At 49.0% G+C, this 23,214-nt stretch overlaps 2 protein-coding genes across 5 annotated transcripts in view; one reads left to right on the top strand and one right to left on the bottom strand.

The window, feature by feature from the left end:
- The window catches only part of NUP210L (nucleoporin 210 like), a 54,046-nt gene extending 36,323 nt beyond the window's left edge, over window positions 1–17,723 (top strand). For 3 of the 4 annotated variants that reach the window (XM_081173435.1, XM_081173436.1, XM_081173437.1), the window contains exons 27-40: window positions 1,758–1,889; window positions 2,259–2,417; window positions 2,564–2,652; window positions 3,513–3,687; window positions 4,549–4,724; window positions 6,258–6,478; window positions 10,816–10,952; window positions 11,623–11,749; window positions 13,145–13,294; window positions 14,706–14,956; window positions 16,147–16,351; window positions 16,466–16,570; window positions 17,101–17,175; window positions 17,573–17,723. In XM_081173435.1, coding sequence (XP_081029561.1) covers window positions 1,758–1,889; window positions 2,259–2,417; window positions 2,564–2,652; window positions 3,513–3,687; window positions 4,549–4,724; window positions 6,258–6,478; window positions 10,816–10,952; window positions 11,623–11,749; window positions 13,145–13,294; window positions 14,706–14,956; window positions 16,147–16,351; window positions 16,466–16,570; window positions 17,101–17,175; window positions 17,573–17,661 — 2,091 coding nt within the window. In that variant the 3' untranslated portion in view covers window positions 17,662–17,723. Of the gene's footprint in view, window positions 1–1,757; window positions 1,890–2,258; window positions 2,418–2,563; window positions 2,653–3,512; window positions 3,688–4,548; window positions 4,725–6,257; window positions 6,479–10,815; window positions 10,953–11,622; window positions 11,750–13,144; window positions 13,295–14,329; window positions 14,442–14,705; window positions 14,957–16,146; window positions 16,352–16,465; window positions 16,571–17,100; window positions 17,176–17,572 lie in introns of those variants that run through there. The other variant, XR_014002693.1, reaches the window with a different exon arrangement.
- A 316-nt stretch (window positions 17,724–18,039) lies between these two features.
- RPS27 (ribosomal protein S27) lies at window positions 18,040–22,092 on the bottom strand. Its single transcript, XM_081173949.1, has 4 exons — window positions 21,942–22,092; window positions 20,256–20,364; window positions 18,966–19,076; window positions 18,040–18,317 (listed from the first exon to the last, which is right to left on the bottom strand). Exons 1-4 carry the CDS (start codon window positions 21,945–21,947, stop codon window positions 18,289–18,291), a joined length of 255 nt encoding a protein of 84 aa, XP_081030075.1. The 5' UTR covers window positions 21,948–22,092; the 3' UTR covers window positions 18,040–18,288.
- Between the last annotated feature and the right edge of the window lie 1,122 nt (window positions 22,093–23,214).

The raw sequence follows: 23,214 nt of genomic DNA on the forward strand, positions 1-23,214 counted from the left end.
AAGCCATTAGCTGTCTGCGCACCACCCCTTCCTCAATATCGCTGGAAAACATGATATCCATTGCACGAAAGAACTTCATTGTGTCCTTGAGTATGTCATTGTGCGTTGCCATTAGGGGTCGAACCCAGTCTCTAGCCCCTTTCTCAAGATGCCCAATTACAAAAGCAACTCGCGATTCCTCATCAGGGAACTCATCGAACTGCACATTAAGGGCATATTGCATCTCTGTCCTAAAAGCATGGTAGTCCTTGGGGTCCCCCCCAAATTTCTGCACCAATCCTGGTACCTTTCTGGGGAATTGAGTGGCTCTCCCCTTCTTGTCTGCATCCTGAGCCCTTCTCTCCTCCAGCCTCGCCGTCTGCAGGGCCAGTTGAACCTCCAACGCTCGGTATCTATCTTCCAAGCTTGGACCAGCTCCAGCCCCTGCTCCTCCGGTTCCGGTTGGTTCGCTCATGATGCCTTCTCTTGCACAGGCAGCGTACAAAGACTGTCGGACTGCTGTGAGGGTTTGATTAGCTGCTTGTGCGTGAAAACGTGCTCCCTCAGAGTTTGTGCGCCCCCACAAACCTCCGTGTGTGACGGAGCTCCTCAGACATGTCTGCTCTAGTCACTAGTAGAGTCCGACAGTGGCTGCCTGCGGAAGCGTTTCCAGCAAAGAAGTTCCTTAACGGAAACGCGTCTCCTGGACTCACGGCGTGACAGTTTCCTGCGAGGTATGGGTCTCCCTATGGGAGACTCCGATACCTCCCCACTGTTCTCGCTGGAAGCCTCCCTGAGCCCTCCCTCCTGCTCGCATTCCCTCAGAGACCCACTCCTCCCCCTGCTGGTCCCTGCTTCAGCAGTTGAGTCTCTTTCATCCTGCCTGAGTCCCTCCACCACCTGATGCTCCGATGGCAGTTCCCTGACAGACATCTTCTCTGTGGATATATAAGGTTGTAGCCAATTAAGTTCGACTCAGAATCACGTCTCTTAATGTCAGTGGCCCTCCCTGGCGTAGGACTCGCATTGCATGCAGCCGAGAGACAGGCGGGGCTGACTTCTCCCTGCTGAACTGAGCCCATGTTAAGGATCCCACCCCAATTTGTTTTGTTTCACTTCAACAATTTGCATATTGCAAATTGTAGTCTCTAAGCAGTGTACCCAATACATTTTTAAAAAAGAGTTTAAACTGTAAAATCAGAATCCAGTTAAAAAGCTTGCTGGGATTAAGTTAAACAAGGGGGCGCAGAAAGGCTGATTTCCTGGAACGAGAGCTCACTGCTTCCAGAGTTATCCTGTTCCACGTCATACGTCTCTTGTGTGTTAGGACAGTCTTTCTAATGTTTATTTCATTTATTTCAACTACCTGCCACTTAATTGCAACCATCTTTAGGTGTCATACAGGTAAAACAACAACACAATAACTTTTTTAAAAAAAGAAGTTTCATTAAAATGCTTGCTGGTTGTTAAAAAGAAAAAAAAGATTTTGGTAGGTGCTGGAAGCTCAACAGAAGAGGAGGCCGAGCTGAGAGGGAATTCCAGAGAATCGGGTTCCACAATACTGGATGCAAGGCCGCTGGTGGATATGAGCTTGTGCATCTGACCCATGCGGGGACCATAACAGTGACTCCGCCCAAAGAGCTCTGTGATTGGGCAGGGATATAAGGGACCAGGCATCCTTGAGGCAGCATACATGTGTTGGTCTCCGTGGTAGATTACATCTCTTGCTCTGAGAGGACCAAAAGCTGGGAAGTAACAAGTGATGCTTTCCTTTGTAGATGCCTGTTTATGTTGTTGGCCTGACCAGCACTTTGACTCCATTCTCCTTTGGGAATGCCGACCCAGCGCTGACCTTCCACTGGGCCATGAGCAAGCGGGATGTCCTGGACCTCCTTCCTAGACATTCGGAGGTATGGATCTGTCCTTCGGGGCACACATCAACTCTCAGCCACTGTGGGTTGCATCCAACATTGGTCCTACTGAACCTCAGCCAGTCCCCACTTGATTTCATACCTACAGCGAATACAGGGGGCGGGTGCTCTCCCTGGCAGCTTCCTCCTCCTCCTCCTTAGTCTCACTGTTGCCCTTGTAGAATTCAACAGAGAGGAGGGCGGAGGACAAAACTAGAATGAGTTGGTGTTGCCTCTCATTGCCTCCAGCGCCACCTACTGGTCAGCTCCTTCCCTTCCACCCCACCATTCTCAATAGACACTGGGCACTGCTGGATCCACCCATCCCTTCTCTCCAGGAAGCCTGCAGCTCCTTCCCTTCTCTCCCAGGTTTCCCTGCAGCTTTTTCCGGAAAGTAACTTTGCCATGGTCCTGCACACGAAGGCAGCTGGGCGGACAAGCATCCAAGTCACGGTGCAGGCTTCAGACCCGGATGCTGGGCAGTTTGAAGGACACCTCTCCGAGCTCTCGGATGAAGTGCAGATACTAGTAAGCGCCCCCTTCAGGCAGCCTCGTCCTCTTTCACTGCTGCCAGTCCTCTGCTGCGTCTGGCCATGCCAGCCGTTAACGTTAAAAGCCGGGGCGCCTCCCAGCCCTTCCTTCTGCCTGCAGGATCCTTGCTCTGTCCCTTACAGGTCTTTGATAAACTGCAGCTCTTCTCCCCGGAGTGCTCAGAGCAAATTCTGATGTCCATGAACTCGCAGCTCAAGTTACTCACAAACAGGTAGGGCAGGGAAAGGGGGGAAGTGGCGGGTGGGTGGTAGCGATGATGATGGGGAGCAAAGACAAAGACTCCACTATTAACTTGAAGAAGTAGAAGCACTACAGAGATGCTAATTTGCAGCTAATAATAATAATAATAATTTATACCCCGCCCATCTGGCTGGGCTTCCCCAGCCACTCTGGGCAGCTTCCAACAAAATATTAAAATACAGTAAAGCATCAAACATTAAAAGCTTCCCTAAATCGTCTGCTTTCAAAACGTCTCCAGTATGGGGGGTTGGTCAGTCGATACTCCATCATTTTTTTGCTTGCCTTAAGGCAGGGGGTGCGGGACACCTCCCTCCTCCACCTGCAGGCCAGATATAGCCCCAGCATGATGTTATCCACCCCTCTCAGTGATCCTGGCATACACTGTCTCTCTCTCTCTCTCTCTGCTGGGTAAATAATCCCAACTTCCAGCTACGATTGAGTAAGGTGATTTCGATTGATGGTTGGTTGGTTGGTTGGTTGATTGCCTTCCACATGTATATCTGAAGGTGGTGTGCAAAACACAATAAGCACAGCCGAAAAACTGGACAGCAGCAGATAGATTTAAAAGCAGTACAAAGTAGACACCCCATGCCAATCCAGTTGGCAAAGCTTGTCAGAACAAAATGTCTCCCAGTCACTTCTGGAAAGTGCAGCTAATGGGATGCCTGCCGAAATTGCATAGTCCACCCTAAAGTTGGCAGCCCCTCCACCCTTTGTGGCAGTTGCCTTCTAGCCTGTGCGCCCACCTTGGGCTATAAAACATAACTGGTCCAACCCCCTCCACCTGCCAGCCCAAACAGAAGGGATGGTGACTCTTCTTTTCTCTCTTAGGGACGGGGCGGCCTTTGTGAACGCTCAGATCCTGCAGTGCTTCCCCAACTCCTCTGTCATTGAGGAGAACAGGCATGGCCTCCTCAAGGCAGGAGCTGTCACAGGCACTGCGGTGCTGGAGGTGACAGCCCTGGAGCTCTTCGGCGTCAACCAGACTGTCATCACGGGAGTGCGGGTAAGGGAGGCTCTGGGAAGAAGTAGTAGTGGCTGCTGTGGATTCCACGAATGCTCCAAGGTAGGAGGTCCCTGAACGCCATGGGCAGGGGCTGAAAGACTGAAGGGGAGAATGCAGTGCTGGATAAGGACGGTTGCTAAGTTGTGGACTGCCAACCACAATGGCTATTCTATGCTCTACCTCCACATTTGGAGGTGAAATTTCTGAACGACAGTTGTTGAAAAATGCAGGAAGAGAGTTGCTCGTGTGTTCGGGTTCTGCTTTAAGGGCTGGACTATAGATGGGCCATTGGCCCAATCCGGCAGGCGCTCATCTTATATTATAAAGTTGCCAGGGAGTGAAGCAGATGGGAAGACAAGGTACACGTCTTGCGAAAAGTTCAGAATGTCGCACTAAAGCGCTGGAGCATCTGTCAGCTTGCTTAAAGAGGACCGCTTACATCTGGGACAGGGAGCTTGCAACCTCCAGATGTTGGTAGGTAGGACAACAGATGGAATAGTAAAGAGTGCTGTTTGTCTCCAGTTCAGTCCTCAGTGATATGGAGAAGATCTTTTCTCTGGTTCGGATCGGTCTGCAGTGCTTAATGTAGCTAAATTCGCAGTGAAGGCTGCTCAGCTTAGACAAGACAGTGTAGCCTCCCTTGAGATCTAAGATTCTGCTTTTTCATTGTATTGGTCAAACTTCTGTTTTTATGAGCAGTTCTTATGTATATTTTTACGTCCACGTGTATCGGTTCGGCTACAACTGGCATTTGCTTGCCTTACAAGCGTATTTGAGATGAATCAATTTGAAGTCTCCAGGTGTGGTGATTGAAAAGGAAAAAAACGGATACATCCTTTCCTTTCCTTCCCCCCCTCCCAGGTGGCCCCCGTGTCCTACCTGCGGTTGAGCAGTGCCCCCAAGCTCTACACGGCCAGCCGGGTGCCCCTGCGTGCGTTTCCCCTGGGCATGTCCCTCACCCTCGCCGTTGAGTTCTACGACAGTACCGGGGAGAAGTTCCACGCCCAGAGCACGCAGCTTCACCTGGCCTTGAACAGGTGCGGCTCAGGAAGGCACGCTTGGGAAAGGGCCGCGTGCCACATCGTGAGCATGGCTTGCTTGGGAAATTGCCACTCTCCATCTTGTGGAAAGTCCTTTTGGGAACTTGAACATTGGCCACTTCTGTGGTCCAGGGTGTGTTCATGCAACAAAGTACGCAGGCGCAGTCATCACAATGGTCTGGATAAATGTCGGGATGACATCTTAAGTCATATCCACCCTATATGACCAGGGCTTCATCTGCTCGGTACATTTAAAGGAAACAGTCATGACTTCCCCCAAAGAATCCTGGGAGATGTAGTTTGTTTAGGTTGCTGAGAGATGTTAGGAGACCCTGCATACACACACACATTCCCCTCCCAGAGTGGTTTAACAGTCGGTCCCTCTTATCAGGGAACTTTGCAAACTGTAGCTCTGTGAGGGGAATAGGGGTCTCCTAGCAGCATCAGTGCCCTACAGTTCAATAATAATAATAATAATAATAATAATAATAATAATAATAATAATTTTAAACAATTTATTATTTATACCCTGCCCATCTGGCTGGGCTTCCCCAGCCACTCTGGGCAGCTTCCAACAAAATATTAAAATACCGTAATGCATCTAACATTAAAAGCTTCCCTAAACAGGGCTACCTTCAGATGTCTCAAAATCCTTTGGGAGAAGCCATGACTGTTTAAAGTGGCACCATGGTGCTTTAAATGTATGGCACGAATGTGGCCCAACTGAGGCGACTTTTAAGTACAGGATACAACCACTTTTAAGTTGAGCCGTCCTGCTGTGCGGTCATTTAATAAACCGCGTTCTTACTGGATCTCTTGGGCTTGTTATTTCTCTTGGTTCCATGTTTTATTTCAAACACTTTCCCTCACCCAGGTAATGAACAAGCGGTGTAGAAGTAAATTCTTGCCGCTCACACCATACATTTAAAGCGCAATGATGCAACTTTAAACACCCACGGCTTTCCCCCAAAGAATCCTGGGGACTGTAGCTAAGGGTGCCGAGAAGTGTTAGGAGATTCCCCCTATTTGCCCCGCAGAGCTCCAGTTCCCACGGTGGTTTAAAAGTCAGTCCCTCTTCCCAGGGAACTGTAGGCAGCCCTATAGAAAGTAAATTTTAGTGTTCCAACTGAACAACTTGTGGCTAGACGACCCAGGAACACCTGCAGCTTATGAACTAGCCGGAGGTGTGATAAAGTCCTTTGCGCCACTGAACCCACCTGTTCCTACTGGGAATGATAAATCCTTGTCAGAATACTTCATATCTCTTGGATATACACAAGTAGGCCCTGATCCGTCCCCACCCTGCTTTAGAACATACTCATTTTTTTAAAAAAAAAATGTACCACTCTAGCGTATTCATTCAAAGTCCCAGGCCACACAGGCTCCATCAAATTCCTAGCCGATCTCTTGGTGATCCACAGAGCAGAAGGCACCACTGCCCGTGTTGGCCAAGTTTGTGGAACCCTACCCTGCAGCATCCCTGCTTGGCACACTCCTCACTGGGTCAATTTTTTTGCTTTGTTCCCCCAGAGATGACCTGCTGCTCATCCGACCCAGCAACAAGAATTACACCTACGTCGCCCAGGCTGTGAACAGGGGGGTGACCCTGGTGGGCATTTGGGACGAGAAGCACCCGGGCATGGCGGATTATATCCCTGTCCCGGTGGAGCATGCCATCGAGCCGAACCTTGCCGAGCCGCTTGCCATGGGAGACGTGGTGTGTTTCAGCACGCCTCTCGTCAACCAAGAAGGTCAGTGGGGTGGTCTCCAGCCACCGTGGCTGCCTCCTGGAAGTTAGAGAGAAGTTGAGGGCAGATAAAAAGAAAGCCCTTCTTCACGCAGGCGCATGACTGAACAAGGGGAGGTGCTCCCCACAGGGTGCAGCGATGGCCGCCAACGTGGGTTGCTTCAAAAGAGGATTGCACAAATATATTTACAGTGGTACCTCAGGTTACATACTTAATTCGTTCCGGAGGTCTGTTCTTAACCTGAAGCACCACTTTAGCTAATGGGGCCTCCTGCTGCTGCCGCGCCGCTGGAACACGATTTCTGTTCTTATCCTGAAGCAAAGTTCTTAACCCAAGGTAATATTTCTGGGTTAGCGGAGTCTGTAACCTGAAGCGTATGTAACCTAAAGCATATGTAACCGAGGTACCACTGTATTATTATTATTATTTACAGCCGTACCTCGGGTTACAGACGCTTCAGGTTGTGCATTTTCGGGTTGCGCACCGCGACGAAGCAGGAAGTACCGGAAGGGGTTACTTCTGAGTTTCAGCACTTGCTCATGCGCAGAAGCGCCAAATCGCAACACACACGTTCACAGACACAGCGCTGCGGATTGCGAACGTGCCTCCCGCATGGATCACGTTTTCAACCTGAGCGTCCACTCTATTTAATTTCTATACCGCCCTATACCCAAAGGTCTCAGGGCGGTTCACATAAAATATCAAATACATAAAATCAAAACAAAACCAGCAACCCAATAAAAAAAACTCCCAAACAGCCAGCATTTTTTAGAAAGGTTATAGGATGTAGATCAAGTCAGACCTGGTTGAAAAGAAACATTTTTGCCTGGCGCCTGAAGGTGTACAATGAAGGCGCCAGGCAAACTTCCCTGGGGAGAGCATTCCACAGATGGGGAGCCACTGCAGAGAAGGCCCTGTTCTTGTGTTGCCACCTGCCTGACCTCTTGCGGAGGAGGCACACGAAGAAGGGCCTCAGAAGATTATGTAGGGAGGATGAGGATACCTTCTGCCTCGACGGTCAGTAATGCTTTTAACTAGCAGTTTCTGGAAACCCCAGGGATTGTTGCTCTTGAGTTCAGGTCCTGTTTGCGGGGTTCCTTTTGGATCATCCGATTGGCCACTAAGAGAACGGGATGCTGGACTAGATTAAGGTTACCAGACGTCCCCGTTTCCCGGGGACAGTCCCCGGATTTACACATCAGTCCCCATACAAAATCCATTGAAGTTGAAAAGTGTCCCCGGATTCATTGGAAAAAAAAATCTGGTAACCTTAGGCTAGATGGGCCACTGGCCTGATCCAGAAGGGCTCTTCTTGCATTCTTAAGAAAAAGGAACTGAAATTCAGCAGGAATTTGATTAATTTGTTAACCATATAATATGCCTTTTGCCAAAATGGTGAAGTTTTAGCTCATTTTTAGTTGCTGTTCATAGGTTTTTATAGATCGTTTCATTGATGGTTTGTTAATTATTTTACAGGATTCATGCAGTCTTTGTGGTGTTAGGTGGTTATAGTTGTTTATTGTTTGTAAGCCACATTGAGATTCATCTGAATGAAAAGCGGCTTAGAAATAACAACCCCATCACTCAGTCAAACGGACCAGCCTTCTCCCAACTGCCAGAGCTCCGCTTAGCTGAAAGGTCTGCCCTTTGACCTGGAACTGCTTCTGACCCCATCCCCATGCGTGGGGCTTCATTGTAATCACGGCCATAGAACTCTTCTCTCACTTTAATGGTCCTGGAGAATCCGGGACACTGTAGTTTCTTCAGGGTGCGGGGATTGTAGCTCTGCCTTAACAAACCACAGCTTGTCCACTAGCCTTTCTGAAACAACGCAGGGACCCAAAAAGAAAGCAGCCGTCCTTCAGGATCTGGCTTTTCCAAACCTTGCAGTGTGGTTCTCCAGCCCAGTGAGGTGTCCAAAAAAGGCAAATAGTAGCGTGAAGCATGTGCATATTAGTGAAAATAACAAAAGGAGCATCTCCACGCCCATCGTTCTGCCCGGACACTGAGGTCCAGCGCCGAGGGCCTTCTGGCGGTTCCCTCACTGTGAGGAGACAAGTTACAGGGAACCAGGCAGAGGGCCTTCTCAGCAGTGGCGCCCTCCATGTGGAACGCCCTCCCAGCAGATGTCAAAGCAATAAACAACTATTTTACTTTTAAAAGACAACTGCAGGTGGCCCTGTTTAGGGAAGTTTTTAATGTCTGATGCTGTATTGTTTTTAATATTCGGCTGGAAGCCGCCCAGAGTGGCTGGGGAAACCCAGCCAGGTGGGCAGGGTATAAATAATAAATTATTATTATTATTATTATTATTATTATTATTATTATTATTATTATTATTATTATTATTAAATTGCATTGTTTCAGGGAAAGTTGCTTTGCAAAAGAAACGAGTACCTTAAGCAAAACTGCATACAAAATGCATATCAGTAGGAGAAATTAGCACTAAAATGATAGTGGATTTGCATGAGGACTTTCCCCCCCAATTGTGGGGAACTGAACTTCAAGATTGGAAAGATAAAGAGGAACTGAAATGGATGGATTAGCCCACCCCTGCCTGGAACCTAGCAGGGGTCCCCTTGGCCGTGTCTCAAAAGAAGCCTCATCTCATCACCCCCAGTCCTGCTCCCCCATTGCTGATTCCCACCACAGTGCTTTACTGCTTTCCCATCCATGCTTCGCAATGGGGCCAGGGCAGCCAGGCTGGGGGCGGGGGGAGTTCGTTTTCTTCCTGCTGCTCTTAAAAGGCCTTGATGCATAATGGAGGCAGCCTCTGGTTCATCGGCTGCTGTTTTATGGCCGCCGTGCCTTCAGCAAAGCACCGCAAATTAAGCCTCGGTCACGTCTTCAGGACAAAAGAGTAACCCAGAGAGCATCTGCTGGAATGCCAAGCATCCCTTGCCCCCCTCCTATAAAAACACACACCCAGCCTGGACTCTCTCTCTCTCTCTCTCTCTCCTCGGTGACCCTCAAAACGGCCCCGTGGAAGGGGCTGCTCTCAGTGAAGAAACACAAGCTGCATTCTTTGCGACTTTGTGCGTAAAACGGCTTGAATGTAAAGCACCCTTCAGTCCCGTGGGTTTGTCCGCAATCTGAAGAAGGAGAAATATGCCTGCACCCATCTCAGTCAACGCAGCACTTAACACAGTGTCAAGACAGTCCTTCCAGTGGTGGCTTCAACCACGAAAAGCCATGTGTGAGGGGATCTGACATGAGGAAGCCAAGAGAATAATTGTGATGCCCGGGACTGGTCTATCAGGGCTCCTTGTCAGAAGCAAGTGATCCAGGGATCCTAGCTTCCAGCACAGAGTAACTTGTCAGTTTGCATCTTCCTTTTAGCACTGTGTTTGGTGGTGGTGAGAAACATTGCCCTATAAATTAACGCATGGTGGTTTCATCCATCTTTCCTATAATAGAACACATTTTTTACATCCCATGGCTTGGGAAATTAAAGCTATTGCAGCTCATTTGATGGCAGCTGTCTTCGCTTTTATCCACTGTGTAAAATGTTAGAGGACTGCTACTTGCATTTTAGTCAGTAGAGCATGAGACTCTTAATCTCAGGGACACGGGTTCAAGCCCCACGTTGAGAGAAAGATTCCTGCATTTCAGGGTTTGGACTAGATGCTTGTGGCCCCTTCCAACTCCACAGTTCCTCCAGGCCATTAACACCATTTGCTTTTGAAGCAAAATGAAGACTTGACCATCCCAGAGTAAAGTAAACACAGTGCCCAGCACAGAACTGCTCCCTAAGAAACAGTGTCCAAGTTTCTTTTCCTCTTCCCTCCCAGTCCTTTTTTCCTTTGGTGTCATGGCTTTTAGTTTGTATGCCCCAGGCATACAAAGAAGTGTTTTCCTTGAGAGAGAGTAAAGGTTATTTAATTTGACCTTTCTCGTGTCCATCTTCCACTGCCTCCGCTCGCTGCTTCATATTCTGCCTCGTGTTTTAATTTCTTTCTGGGATGGATGAATAAAAAAATAAAGCAGGTTTGTAGGTTTGCAAGACGTTTTGTGAGGTGAATAACTTGAATTATTGCAAAACTGGATAAAGAGGATTGTTAGTTAAGATAATTAAAGGCAATATGAATTTAAGAAATGCAGAAGAAGTGATAAAAATGGTGGATCATCAGAGGTGCTGGTGGACGTCCAAAAAGATTGTATAAAATGTGAAGTTTTGTGGTATCTATGATAATTAATATGTTCAAAAATTAATATAAAATTATTTTTAAAAAATAAAAATAAAGCATTATCTTGGAGCCCTGACCAACTGAGCCAACATTCCTAATTCTTCTCATGGAATCCTTTAACACACATTCAACAGCCTTTTTCCCTTTCTTTAGGGGAACCCGGGACATGGCAAATCACTCCAAGCGACCTCCTTGAAATGGACACGCTGAGCGGAGCAGCCTTCGCAAAGCACGCTGGGAAAGCCACTGTCTTCCACGATATCCCAGGGATAGTGAAAACTTACCGAGAGGTAAGGACGTAGGTGGCGCTGTGGGTTAAACCACAGAGCCTAGGACTTGCTGATCAGAAGGTCAGCGGTTCGAATCCCCACACCGGGGTGAACTCCCGTTGCTCGGTCCCTGCTCCTGCCAACCTAGCTGTTCGAAAGCATATCAAAGTGCAAGTAGATAAAGAGGTACCGCTCCAGCGGGAAGGTAAACAGCGTTTCCATGCGCTGCTCTGGTTCGCCAGAAGCGTCTTAGTCCTGCTGGCCACATGACCAGGAAGCTGTACGCCAGCTCCCTCGGTCAATAAAGCGAGATGAGCGCCCCAACCCCAGAGTCGGCCACGACTGGACCTAATGGTCAGGGGGTCCCTTTACCTTTACCTTAAGGACCAGAAAAACAAGGCAGCACCAGCACGCAGGCATCATGGAAGTAATTTCTAGCCAGGAGAGTAAGCGTGGGAAGAGGGAACGGAGTCATTTCAGGGAATAAAAGACCTTCTCGGAGCATGGACTTAAAAACTGAGAAACCATTGACTTGCCACTCGAGTTGATTGACAACAAGCACTGCCCAACTGCTGCGTTTTAAAAATCAAAGTTAGGCGGAGTTAGGCCCAATCTTGCTTGGGCAGTGAATTCCTGCTAGCAAACTGCCTCTTCTGAAACCCTCCTGCAGTCACCATTTTCCTCTTTCCAGGTTGTCATCGGGGGCTCCTCCAGACTCAGCCTTCACCTCGGTCCCAAACAGTACCTGACCAACACTCCAAACTCCTCCGAGTTCCGGGTTTTCATCAGCACAAGCGGCACTAAAACAACCCTCCGAGGTAGGGTGGAAAGCGCAGCCGCTTTGCCCCCACCCACTGTTAATGGGGCGCACGTTGGGAAGGGCAAATGCCCAGTCTAAGTAGAAAAATAAATCTGTCCACCCTGGCTGGATTAGAGGTGACGTTGCGAGGAGAAGCCGCGTGTCCCCTCAGCCACCACTCATTCTCGCTTTTTGAAAGTGCAGGTTTCTTCCCTCTTTAAGGCGGTTTGCTGGGTGCTCAGAGAAATGTCCTGTTACAGGATAAGCAAATTCCTCCGACAGTGGAGGGGGAACACGACCATTGTGGCCAGCAGCGGTTGGTACCATTAACCTCCATGGCGTTGTCTCTCCTGTGTTGAAGCTGTCCAGCAATTTCTCCATGTGGAAGCAACTCCCATAGTTTTAACTGTGCGCTGTGTGGAAAGGATCTTGCTTTTGTCTTTCCTGATCTTCCAGCATCCAGCTTCATTGGACGGCCCCTGAGTTCTAGTATCATGAGGGAGAAAAGCTTTTCTAGCTAGTTACAATTTTGTACGCCTCTTCCTCTCTTGGGGATCCCCCTCCCGCTTCAGAAACGTAGCAAAGGCATGGCTTGTCCTCCTTTTCCAGTACAGTGGGTTAAGTACTTAATTCGTTCCGGAGGTCCGTTCTTAACCTGAAACTGTTCTTAACCTGAAGCACCACTTTAGCTAATGGGGCCTCCTGCTGCTGCCGGAGCACGATTTCTGTTCTCATCCTGAAGCAAAGTTTTTAACCCGCAGTACTAGGGACGCGGGTGGCGCTGTGGGTAAAACCTCAGCGCCTAGGACTTGCTGATCGCATGGTCGGCGGTTCGAATCCCCGTGGCGGGGTGCGCTCCCGTCGTTCGGTCCCAGCGCCTGCCAACCTAGCAGTTCGAAAGCACCCCCGGGTGTAAGTAGATAAATAGGTACCGCTTTATAGCAGGAAGGTAAACGGCGTTTCCGTGTGCTGCGCTGGCTCGCCAGATGCAGCTTGTCACGCTGGCCACGTGACCCGGAAGTGTCTCCAGACAGCGCTGGCCCCCGGCCTCTTAAGTGAGATGGGCGCACAACCCCAGAGTTGGACACGACTGGCCCGTACGGGCAGGGGTACCTTTACCTTTACCTTTTACTATTTCTGGGTTAGCGGAGTCTGTAACCTGAAGTGTATGTAACCAGAGGTACCACTGTACTGCTTAGGCAAAAAAAAAAAAAAAGAAGAGATCTCCCCTTTCCAATTTTTAGGTTTTTGCTTCCTTCCATTGGGCTCCTCCTCCCCATGTCTGGTTTCATGCCAAATTGTGTATGGTTCTAGCTTCTGTTTCCTGACCACCACCAGCAGCCTGAGGACAATTCACAGGGCATCATGTCCCTTTATTCCATCATTACACCCTTGTCTCCTTTTATCCCTTCAGGTCCTTGCAGTTCTGTCCAGCTTCGTGCCATCACAGACCTGCTTTCCCCAGAATCTCACCTGGCCTGTCAGGTGGAGTTCAGCATGATTTTCCCAGACATCCCAGCACAGAGGATCTTTCATGCCCGGTCTGCGTTCTACAGTGATAAAGGTAGCGGAGGAAGCGTCAGAGGCACGGCATCTCCTCTGACAGTAACCCAGCCAATGTTTTTATCTCGCCATTTAAATCCTTTTCAGCTTTAACAGCCTTGCACACATCCACCCCTGTCCCATAAGCTCTAACAGCAAGGTGAGGAAGCTGCAGCCCTAGAGATGCTCCCATCATCCCCAGCAGGCATGGCCATTGATCAGGGGTTATAGTGATGGCAGCTGGAGTCCTGCAGCATCTGGTGAACCAAAGATTCCCCACCCCACTGTAAAGTCAATCAGTATTATTCCCCCCCCCCCATATTTCATGGGAGACTCAGAGTTACTTACCGTATTTTTCGCTCCATAAGACGCACTTTTTTCCTCCTAAAAAGTAAGGGAACATGTGTGTGCATTTTATGGAGCGAATGCAGGCAGCACAGCCAGCACAGCAAGAGGGAGAGCTGTGCAGCGCCTCTCGTTGTGCTGCTTTCCCAGTGAAGCAGGATGAGGGACAGAATGAGCCCTTACGGAGCCCCTTCCGTCACTCATCCTGCTTTGCTGGGAAGCCAGCAGAGCAAAAGCCGCTGCGCAGCTATCGCTCTTGCTCTGCTGGCTGCGCAGCTTGCTCTGGCTTTTCAGGGAGGTGGGAGAAGGGACAGAGGGCAGCCCACCGGTCCCTTCTCCCACCTCCCAGAAAAGCCAGCAAGAACCGCTCTATCTTTAAAGAGCCACGCCGAGCGAGCGTGTCTGTGGCTCTTGCTGGCTTTTCTTGTTTTCCTCCTCTTAAAAACTATGTGCGTCTTATGGTCAGGTGCGTCTTATAGAGCGAAAAATACCGTGCCCAGGGCCCTGTAGTGAGAATTTATGCCCCAGATTTGCACCAGGGACTTCCCAATCCTAGCTCACTACCATCGCCTCTAACTCTAAATTCCCATAGGAATGTATCATATGCTAAAAACATTCCCAGGCATGCTATAGCTCAGTGCTCTGCATGTGCTTTGCATGTAGAAGGTCACGGATTCAGTATGACAGCTTCCTAATTTCCTACTTAAATCAGCCCTGTATTTAGAACATTGAGGACTGGAACCTTAGAAGGAAGGGCCACAGCCCAGGAGTAGAACATCTGCAGAAAGTCCCAAATTCAATCCCCGGCTTCTCCAAGAAGGGCTGTGAGTGTTCCCCATCTGAAACCTTGGAGAACTGCGGCTATTCAGTGTGGACTGGGGGGACGACGGGGGACACACCTGTAGTGCTCCAAATGTTGCTGAACTACAACTCCCATCACCCCTGGCCACTGAGCCAATCTTGCAGGGGCTGATGGGAATTGTAGTTCAGACCAAGGTTCCCCATGCCTGGTGTTGAGCAAGGTGGACCAGCAACCTGAGTCAATACAGGGCAGCTCCCAATCTGGTTTCCCTCTTCCCAAACTCAAGGTCTCTACGCCTGCATCATCACCGTGAAAGACCAGCCGGAAGCCGACCTGCTGGCGCTGAGCACCGCTGGGGGGTCGGTGCACGTGACGGCCTCCCTCCTCAGCGATCAGAGCACAGAGGGGACACAGAGGCTCTCGGTGCCCTTTCTGCCTGCCTTTTACATGAACCAGTCCGAAGTGGTCTTCAGCAGCACAGAGCTGAGCAGGGAAATCGTGGTGCTGGGGGCGAGGCGAGTGACTGAAGAAACAGAGGCAAGTCAGCGGCTCAGGATGCGGCAGCCACATAAAAGCCCTGCTCCAGATGACGGCAGCACTGGCTTCTGAGATCTCTGGGGCGTGCAGGAGAGGCTCTCCCATAGACTGCAGCCATCTGCTGGGTGTATAAGGGATGCTTATAGCATTGGTCCACATTACAACCAGCCTTTGAATACGGGGTCCATTTCGGGATAAGGTTCCCCATGCCTGGTCTACGTGTATGGTTATGAAGAGCAAGGAGTTGCATGCATCATTTCAATCATCTCAGGCCCTACAAGCCAGCAGGAAACTGCCCAGTTAGCCCTGACCCATTGCAGAGCCTTCTTACTGGTGGCTCCCCCTTTACAGAAGGCCCTCCCTGGTGAGGCATGTCAATCTACCTCACTTTTTAATGTTCAGGAGGAAGTTAAAAACACTCCTGATTACCTAGGCATCTGGTAGCTGAAATATACTGTTCCCAGCAACCTTGAAATCAATAGTTGGGAGTTTATGTGACCCTTTCAAAACATTTCTAGATGTTCTTAATTCTGTTTAAAGGGTGTTTTATATTTAATTCTGTTTGCCACCATGAGCTCCTTGGGGAGGAAGTGGCAGGATAGAAATTGGGAAGGTGGATTCAACCTCTGGCAGTGATATATGGGCTGGTATCCAGCTAAGTTCTACTCGGAGCAAGCATATTTAAATGAATGGGCTTAAGTTAGTCACACTGATCAGTTTCTATGGCTCTAACTCTGACATTGTAGACAAGCCATTGGTTTGGGAGCATGTATACCTTATTTGAAACAACAGGAGGCTGGTCATTCCTGGACTATTAAGGAAACAAACCTGTTGCTCAGTGGTGGAAATTGTGCAGAGCTTGCAATAAGACTTAAGTCTCAGGGCACCTTAGAGACAAGCAGATCCATCCCAGCTTTAATTTTTTTCAGTAGACAAGCAGTATTATAATAACCTCCTCCTCTGAGGGAGAATGTAAAATATGGAGAGACACCTTGCCAAGTGAGAATAAGGGTCCTTGCGGCTGCTTAAGGCAGATCTAGCCCACAAAAGCTAATCCTGCATAGATCCTGGTCTGTGTTTTAAGGTGCTACAAGCCACTGTTGTTGCTGCGACAGAGCAACAGACCCCTTTGGATTGCAGCCCTGTTGTTTTCTTAACGACTCAACTTTCCCTCCGTCCTTCCTGCCAAGGCCCAGCCCAGCTCCCCAGTGATCCAAGTGGGACGCCCCTTCCATCTGGTGGACATGCCCGGGCTTGTCGTCTTCCCAGTCAGCGTGGTCAACCTCACATCCCTCCAGCAGATGGCAGCACCCGTCTTCGTCAACCTCTCCTGCACTCTTACAGGCCAGAGGGCCGCTGTGTTAATGCGGGCACTGCCAGACAGGCATCTGTTTGGTAAGGACCATAGCAGTCAAGCCATGAACGGAGGCCTGTGCTTCCATCTGGACGGTCACAGGGGATAATATCCTGCACCAGCCCAGAGCCGACAGGTCTTGTCTCTCCTCCTAGATCAGTGTGCTGAAGCAGGCCTTGTCAAGCAGCTTGTGGGCTCCTACCAGGTGCTCCTCTTCACCATCTTCGCTGTTTTAGCATCCACCATGGTCATCTTTCTCAGTAAGTGGATTTGCAAAGGCAGGCACAATATACCCTGGAGGAACCAGGCCTTTCTGAAAGAGCAAGTGGGGAACCAGCAAGCCCACATGCTGTGCCCTCCAGCTGCAACTCTTCTCCCCGCCTTCCTGCCCTTGCAGGAATACTGGCCTGCCTCAGATTGATGGGAAGGATTACATAGATACACACACAGGGGAAAGCAAAGACATGTGAAGGTGGTTGTGGGCTCTTCTTTGGAGGTTTTTAAGCAGAGGCTGGATGGCTATCTTTCACAGATACTTTAGTTGAGTTTCCTGCATGGCTGCATGGGGTTGGACTGGATGACCCTTGGAGTGCCTTGCAACACTATTATTGGACTCTGTGCTAGTGACCACCTTTGTATGCATTTCTTCACTTGAACTCCCATGCTTCAAGTGGAATAGCCCACAAACCATAAGCGGAGTCAGCTAAATTATGTGAAGGGTGTTGCTGCCAGTGGTTCAGAAAAGGGCAAGGGTGGAACTAACCTTGATGTGATGCTTCGACCCCCACAGCCTACAATGCCTTCCTGAGCAGAGTACAGGCAGTCCCTGTAGTGTACGTTCCCACATCAGGCATGGTACAGACAGGTGAGTTGAAAGGAAGCTTCCCCCAATACTTCCTGCATTCATATCAAATGTTGCTTATTCGAAAGTATGTTTAGGGTGCGGCGGGGTGACCTTTGGAAGTATCTTCGGGTGGTTAGGTCACCAGCATGTGGACTCTGGACAAAACATTTCCAGAGCCCGCCCTTGCATTGCCTGGCTTATCAGACCTCTGATTTGTCATCTTTGGGTTTCTTAGTCCCGCTGTGCAACCACCCAGAGGGTTCACTTGCAGCAATCAACATGGCATTTCACAACATGGTATTCAAACAGCCACACACAGCAGCTGGGTACTCTTTCAACTGGCAAACCATTTCTGAGCATATCTATAGGTAGCTTCAAACAGCTCTTTCTCTTCCCACCCACCCCATTTTATTTCCAGGGTACCTCTCCTCTCCACCCAGCATGCAAAATCACTATTCCAGTGTCAGGAACAGGACTCAAGCCTGGCTTTGGAGCGTTCGAAGATGACCATCGCTGGACGCGGAGGCACCTATAAGCCATGTGTTAAAAAGTAAACTGGTGGAAACTTGTGGCAGCTGTCTTCATTAAAGAGGAAGGGCAGACATAGTTGGAAGAACTTGGAAAATAACATGGCAATCTGTTCTAAAGACCCTTTGGCCTTTTTACTTGGGACAGAAGCCCCTTTCAGGCAGCGGAATGCACAGAAGCTGCTTTGTTGCATATCTGCTATGTGCTGCGCATTTCCACATTTTACAACAAGGTAAAGCTATTAATCCGTAGAGTCTGTTCTATTTTAACCTGTAGCTAGATCCAGAGTCTCTCAGGCAGCCACACTGGCAACCAACTCCCAGCCCCCAACACACGCACACACTACAGAAAACACGATTCTGTCTTTATATCCAAAATTTATTGAGTCAGATGGGTGAGGCTACAAGGACAGTGCGAAAGCCATCTTTTGCTCTCCTTATTCCAGAGGCAGCAGCAGCAACAGCTGAAATCCTCAAGAGCCACACAGTTGCAGCTCACATCTCACTTGTGTCGGGACTCCCACCGTCCATGCTCTTGAGATCCTCCGCACCGGAGCCGACGACTGTGCACATAGCCCCACCCATCCTGGACAAACATCTGCTTAATTTAGTGCTGCTTTCGCCTGAAGGAGCATCCTGCAAACAGGGTGGGGTGGAAGGCCACACAGTGAACAAAAAGAAAAGAAAACACAACAGCTCTTATTTACACATGACTTCTCGACCTCCTGAGCACAGCATCCGGGAGGGTTGAAATTCATCATGGCTCATTTAAAGAAAGTCTTACAGAAGGCTACTCCGATTATGTCACATGATTAAAAGCAAAAAACAGAGCCACCCTTCACTCCCCCAAGACTCTATCCATAATACCCAAAATCTTAATTACTGGAGGCATGTCCCCACACCCAAAGTGGTTGCTGCAAAAAGTGATAGCTCCAGACCTTCCCTTTTGTTATCTGAACCCCGATGTGTTTTGTTACAAAGCCTGAAATAATAGTTACCCAACTTGTGAATTTTAAAAGCAAAAGAAAACCGGCAGACTGCCTTAGGGCCGGTTAAAAAACCAATCACCCACTTCCAGATTCCACCTGCTCTAAGCAGCTTTAACCATCCACTTCTACAGAAGAGAGGGGGGAAAGGTTACATAATAACAGGGAAGGGATGCAATTAAACACACACTGCTTAAATGCCGCAATAGAAAATGGCAAAGGAACAGAGGAGATAAGGCAGAAGTGATTTGCTCTAAGAGCAGGTCTTTAAAAACAGCCAATTAAGCTGCCTGCTTACCTTCTGTCAACCTTGCCTTTCCCCCAGTGGGCTGGCACAGCACAGTTGAACAGCCGACACACAGAACCACTGTTTGAGCGTGACTGAACACAGTGGTGATTTTGTAGCAACCTGAGAGAGGGAAAAGAAAAAACATCACTTTGGATCCACTTCAAAGAAATGCAAGAGGACCCTCTCCAAAATGTATAATGCCTAGAAAATCGGGAAATTTAACCAGAAAAAGTGCTAAACGGGATAATTGCTAGAATAGCGTTTCAACCTTGGAGACAAACCTACACCACCCCATCTCCTTTCAATCACCTGTATTGCCTCAAATCCTTTACGTGGGCTAAAACTGCAAGATGCAGGTAAACCTGTGATTTGTTTGCTCCATATCCCATTTTTTCTATTTGTACATAACCAAAACGCCTTAGCTTAAGTAAGGTCTTTACCAACTATTTGGTAAGGCCGTAGCTCACTGGACAGAGCATCTGCTTCATGTGCAGCATGTACCAGGTTCAATTCCTGGCATCTCCAGGAAAGGCTGGGAATGTCCCCTGCCTGCAACCCTGGAGAGCTGCTGCCAGTCAGTGTTGACAACACCAAACTAGATGGACCAATAATCTGACTCGATGTAAGGCAGATGTTCCTGAAGATGGAAAGGGGAAAGCCCAATCTCAGTGCCACCAGCATGAAGGCCATGACCTTCTTTACTTGCCTGCCGAGTTACACATGTGGGTATAGCCTTTCCAAGGCCAGGTATTTTACCACAGGAGCAACGATTTCCAAGGTAACCGTAGTGCTCTGACATTTCTTCTTCTGTAACCCAAACACAAGAGGCCTCATTTCCTACATAGCCACCTTCTGCCAGTTCACATGCCTGAGCAAATAGCAAAGGTTTTCCCCCTCCCCGTATGAGCTCCCAGCAATGCAAAGCAGCAAACTACAATGGAGTGTGAGAAAAAACGTAGAACTATGTGACTGACAGCATACGTGATCCAGCCCCTTGCCCAAAACAAGTACAGCGGTACCTCGGTCTTCAAACGCCTCCGTAGTTGAATGTTTTGGAACTCGAACGCCAAAAACCTGGAAACGCAACTCAGAAGTCAAACAGGAAAATGCAGCTTCCGTTTTGAGATTTCTGTATTGAGGCTTCCGTTTTGAGGGTTCCGCTTTCAGTTTTCGAACACTTCAGAACTCGAATGGACTTCCGGAATCGATTGTGTTCGAAAACAGAGGTACCACTGTATATACAAGTTGCAGGACATAAAAACACGACCAGCCTTGTTTTAACACACTCCTCCTCCCTACCTGGACATTTCACATCCATGAAGTAAGAGTTGGGACTCTGGACCAGGCGCTTCTTCTTATGTTTCCTCTTCTCCTCCTCAGGGGAGGGATGCAGGAGATCCTTTGCGAGCTGCAGGGAATGCCCATAAACCAAGGACGTTAGAATGAAGAACAAACCTCTCAATCCCCACAACACATTTAACTCCCAAACCCCTAACAAAGTACTTGTGTACATATTCATGTTAAGTAGCTAGCAATTTGGTTAGGAAAACCTGGCTGAGGCCTACCATGCCTACCAGACCTAAAAAAAAGTAGCACTGCCCCCTTAACCCCCTTCCTCATAACCCCCCTTTTCCATGAAGCACAGTCTTTTATTATTGGTGAATTTATTCAATTTATACCCCCACCCTTCCAAAGTAGTTCAGGGCTGCACACAAGTGAGAAAAACATCTTTAAGAACAATTCCAGTACAGGTGCAGACTGGGGAAGATCTCCGTCTAAAAGGTCTGCTGAAAGAGGAAAGTCTTCTCATAAGTCTATTAAAGGGGAAAGAACTCCAAAGGCCCAAATACTATATTTTAAGATCCTCTGGTAGTTTTCAAGTGCCATGAACGCTTAGCTAGCATACAAACAACAACTATGTTTATTATGTGGGTGAGGAACCAGTGACCCTCCATCTGGAACTCCCATAACCCCAAACCATGAGCAGTGCTTTGCTGGCATGGAGAACAACCACCTCTAGAGGGCCAGTTTAGCAGCAGTTGTTCCTCAAACCCCCAATTCAAATATTATCAAGTGGCCTCAGACAAACCCTGCAACTGACGGCACTGGCCAACGTTGCCCCCTGCCTGCCTATTAACCAACCAGGACTGTTGCAAGATTTCACGCAAGTATAGTCTCCACAAACTTGCTTTGTTTTTGAAATCTCCAAAGCCATAAATACGTATCTAAGTATACATGGATTAAGAGAAAACTTTGCAAGGTAGAGAGCTACTGCGGTGTATGGTCAGAGTGCCAGGCTAGGACCGGGGAGAGACCAGACTTCAAATCCCTGAATCGTGAAGCTCACACACTGCCTCTCAGCCTAACCTACCTCGTAGGGTTGTTGTGGGGCATTAAAAAAAAATTGGGGGGGGGGAATCATGTACGCCACCTTGAGCTCCTTCGAGAATAAGGCAGGATACAAATGCTACATACGTAAACACATACAGACATATATATATATATATATATATACACACACACACACACACGTGCACACACACACAGACTCAAAATAGGCTCACTTTTAAACAAAATAACGCAGCGAGACCAGATGACCCTCAGCTGGGACAAGTGGTTTCGCTGGCACCCGCCTCCCAGGCTGCTCTGCTCCTCCTTTCCCTTCAAAACCAAGTTACTATTCATATAAATCTCTTATTAACGGAGAACATTTTTAAAAAGCGGGGAGAGGGGAGGAGTCAGAGAAGTAAATATCTCCCCTCCCTCCCCAGGCCGCCATTTTGAGCCTCCCATCCCCGACCAGGGAGGTGTGAGGGAAGGGAAGGGAGGGCGAAGGGGCGCCTGGAGCGGGGTGGAAGCCCAAGGCGACGACCACGAGCGACCCCCTTTCCCCAACCTATCGGGGCCCGAAAGACCGAGCCGGGGAGGGACGGGGCACCAAGGCCTCGCCGCTCCGCTGGCGCCCAGACCCAGCAAAGGACTCACAGGCATGTTCGCGTGGAGGCAGCTACGGCCGAAAAGGAGCCAGACCGGAAAGAGAGGGCGCTATATCCGCTCCGGGGTTTCCCCGCACGGGCGGAAGCCGAGCCAAAGGGGGCGTGGCCACCTCGACCTTTCACCCAGCCGGCGCGCTCTTCCTTCGACGACGCCACGCTCTGGAGGAGGGGGGGTGCGCCTATCAGACGCCATTTTGGAAAGGGGATGGGGCGGGAACGGAAGTGCCCCTGGTTGGAAGCGGATTGCGGGAGGGAGGGCCGCCATGATGGGAAGGTCGCAGTGAGAGGAAGAGAGGGACTGGCGAGGCGGCCTTCTTGAGAAGGGCAGCCGAGTCGCCAGGCCTCCATTTTGAGAGGGTTTCATGAAAACAAGATAAATGAGCCAAGTAATAGAGGGATATAAAGGTCTTTTTCTCTATTCCCGGCATATCACTATTAATAATTAATTAATTAATTAATTCATTAATTCATTAATTCATTAATTCATTAATTCATTAATTCATTAATTAATTCATTAATTCATTAATTCATTAATTAATTAATAATAATGACCTGCCGTTCACCTTCAGGCCTCAGGGCGGGTTACAACATGAAAACACACATTGAAAATATTTGAAAAACAACTTTGAATCAGTTTTAAGCAACTTACAATTTACAGCTTAAAACCATTCACAATTCCATTTAATCATGCCTCACTTTTCCTCCCAAGGTGCTCAGGGTAATGTAGACACGCCTCGTTTTAGCTTCACAACAACCCTGTGAGGTAAGCTAAAAAAGGTAAAAGGACCCCTGACCATTAGGTCCAGTCGCCGATGACTCTGGGGTTGCAGCGCTCATCTCGCTTTATTGGCCGAGGGAGCCAGCGTACAGCTTCCGGGTCATGTGGCCAGCAGGACTAAGCCGCTTCTGGCAAACCAGAGCAGCGCACGGAAATGCTGTTTACCTTCCCGCCAGAGTGGTACCTATTTATCTACTTGCACTCTGACGTGCTTTCGAACTGCTAGGTTGGCAGGAGCAGGGACCGAGCAACGGGAGCTCACCCCTTTGCAGGGATTCGAACCGCCAACCTTCTGATCGGCAAGTCCTAGGCTCTGTGGTTTAACCCACAGCGCCACCCGCGTCCCTATGAGGTAAGCTAGGCTGGCTCAAATTCACCCAGTGAGCTTCATGGCTGGGTGGGGATTTGAACCCAGGCCTTAACTCACCCCCCGCACCTTCAAATACACCAGAGTGGCTCTCCACATTAGACGTCGCATCCTGCC

The sequence above is a fragment of the Podarcis bocagei genome, assembly GCF_964188305.1.
Source record: "Podarcis bocagei genome assembly, chromosome: 16".
Classification (NCBI taxonomy): Eukaryota; Metazoa; Chordata; class Lepidosauria; order Squamata; family Lacertidae; genus Podarcis; species Podarcis bocagei.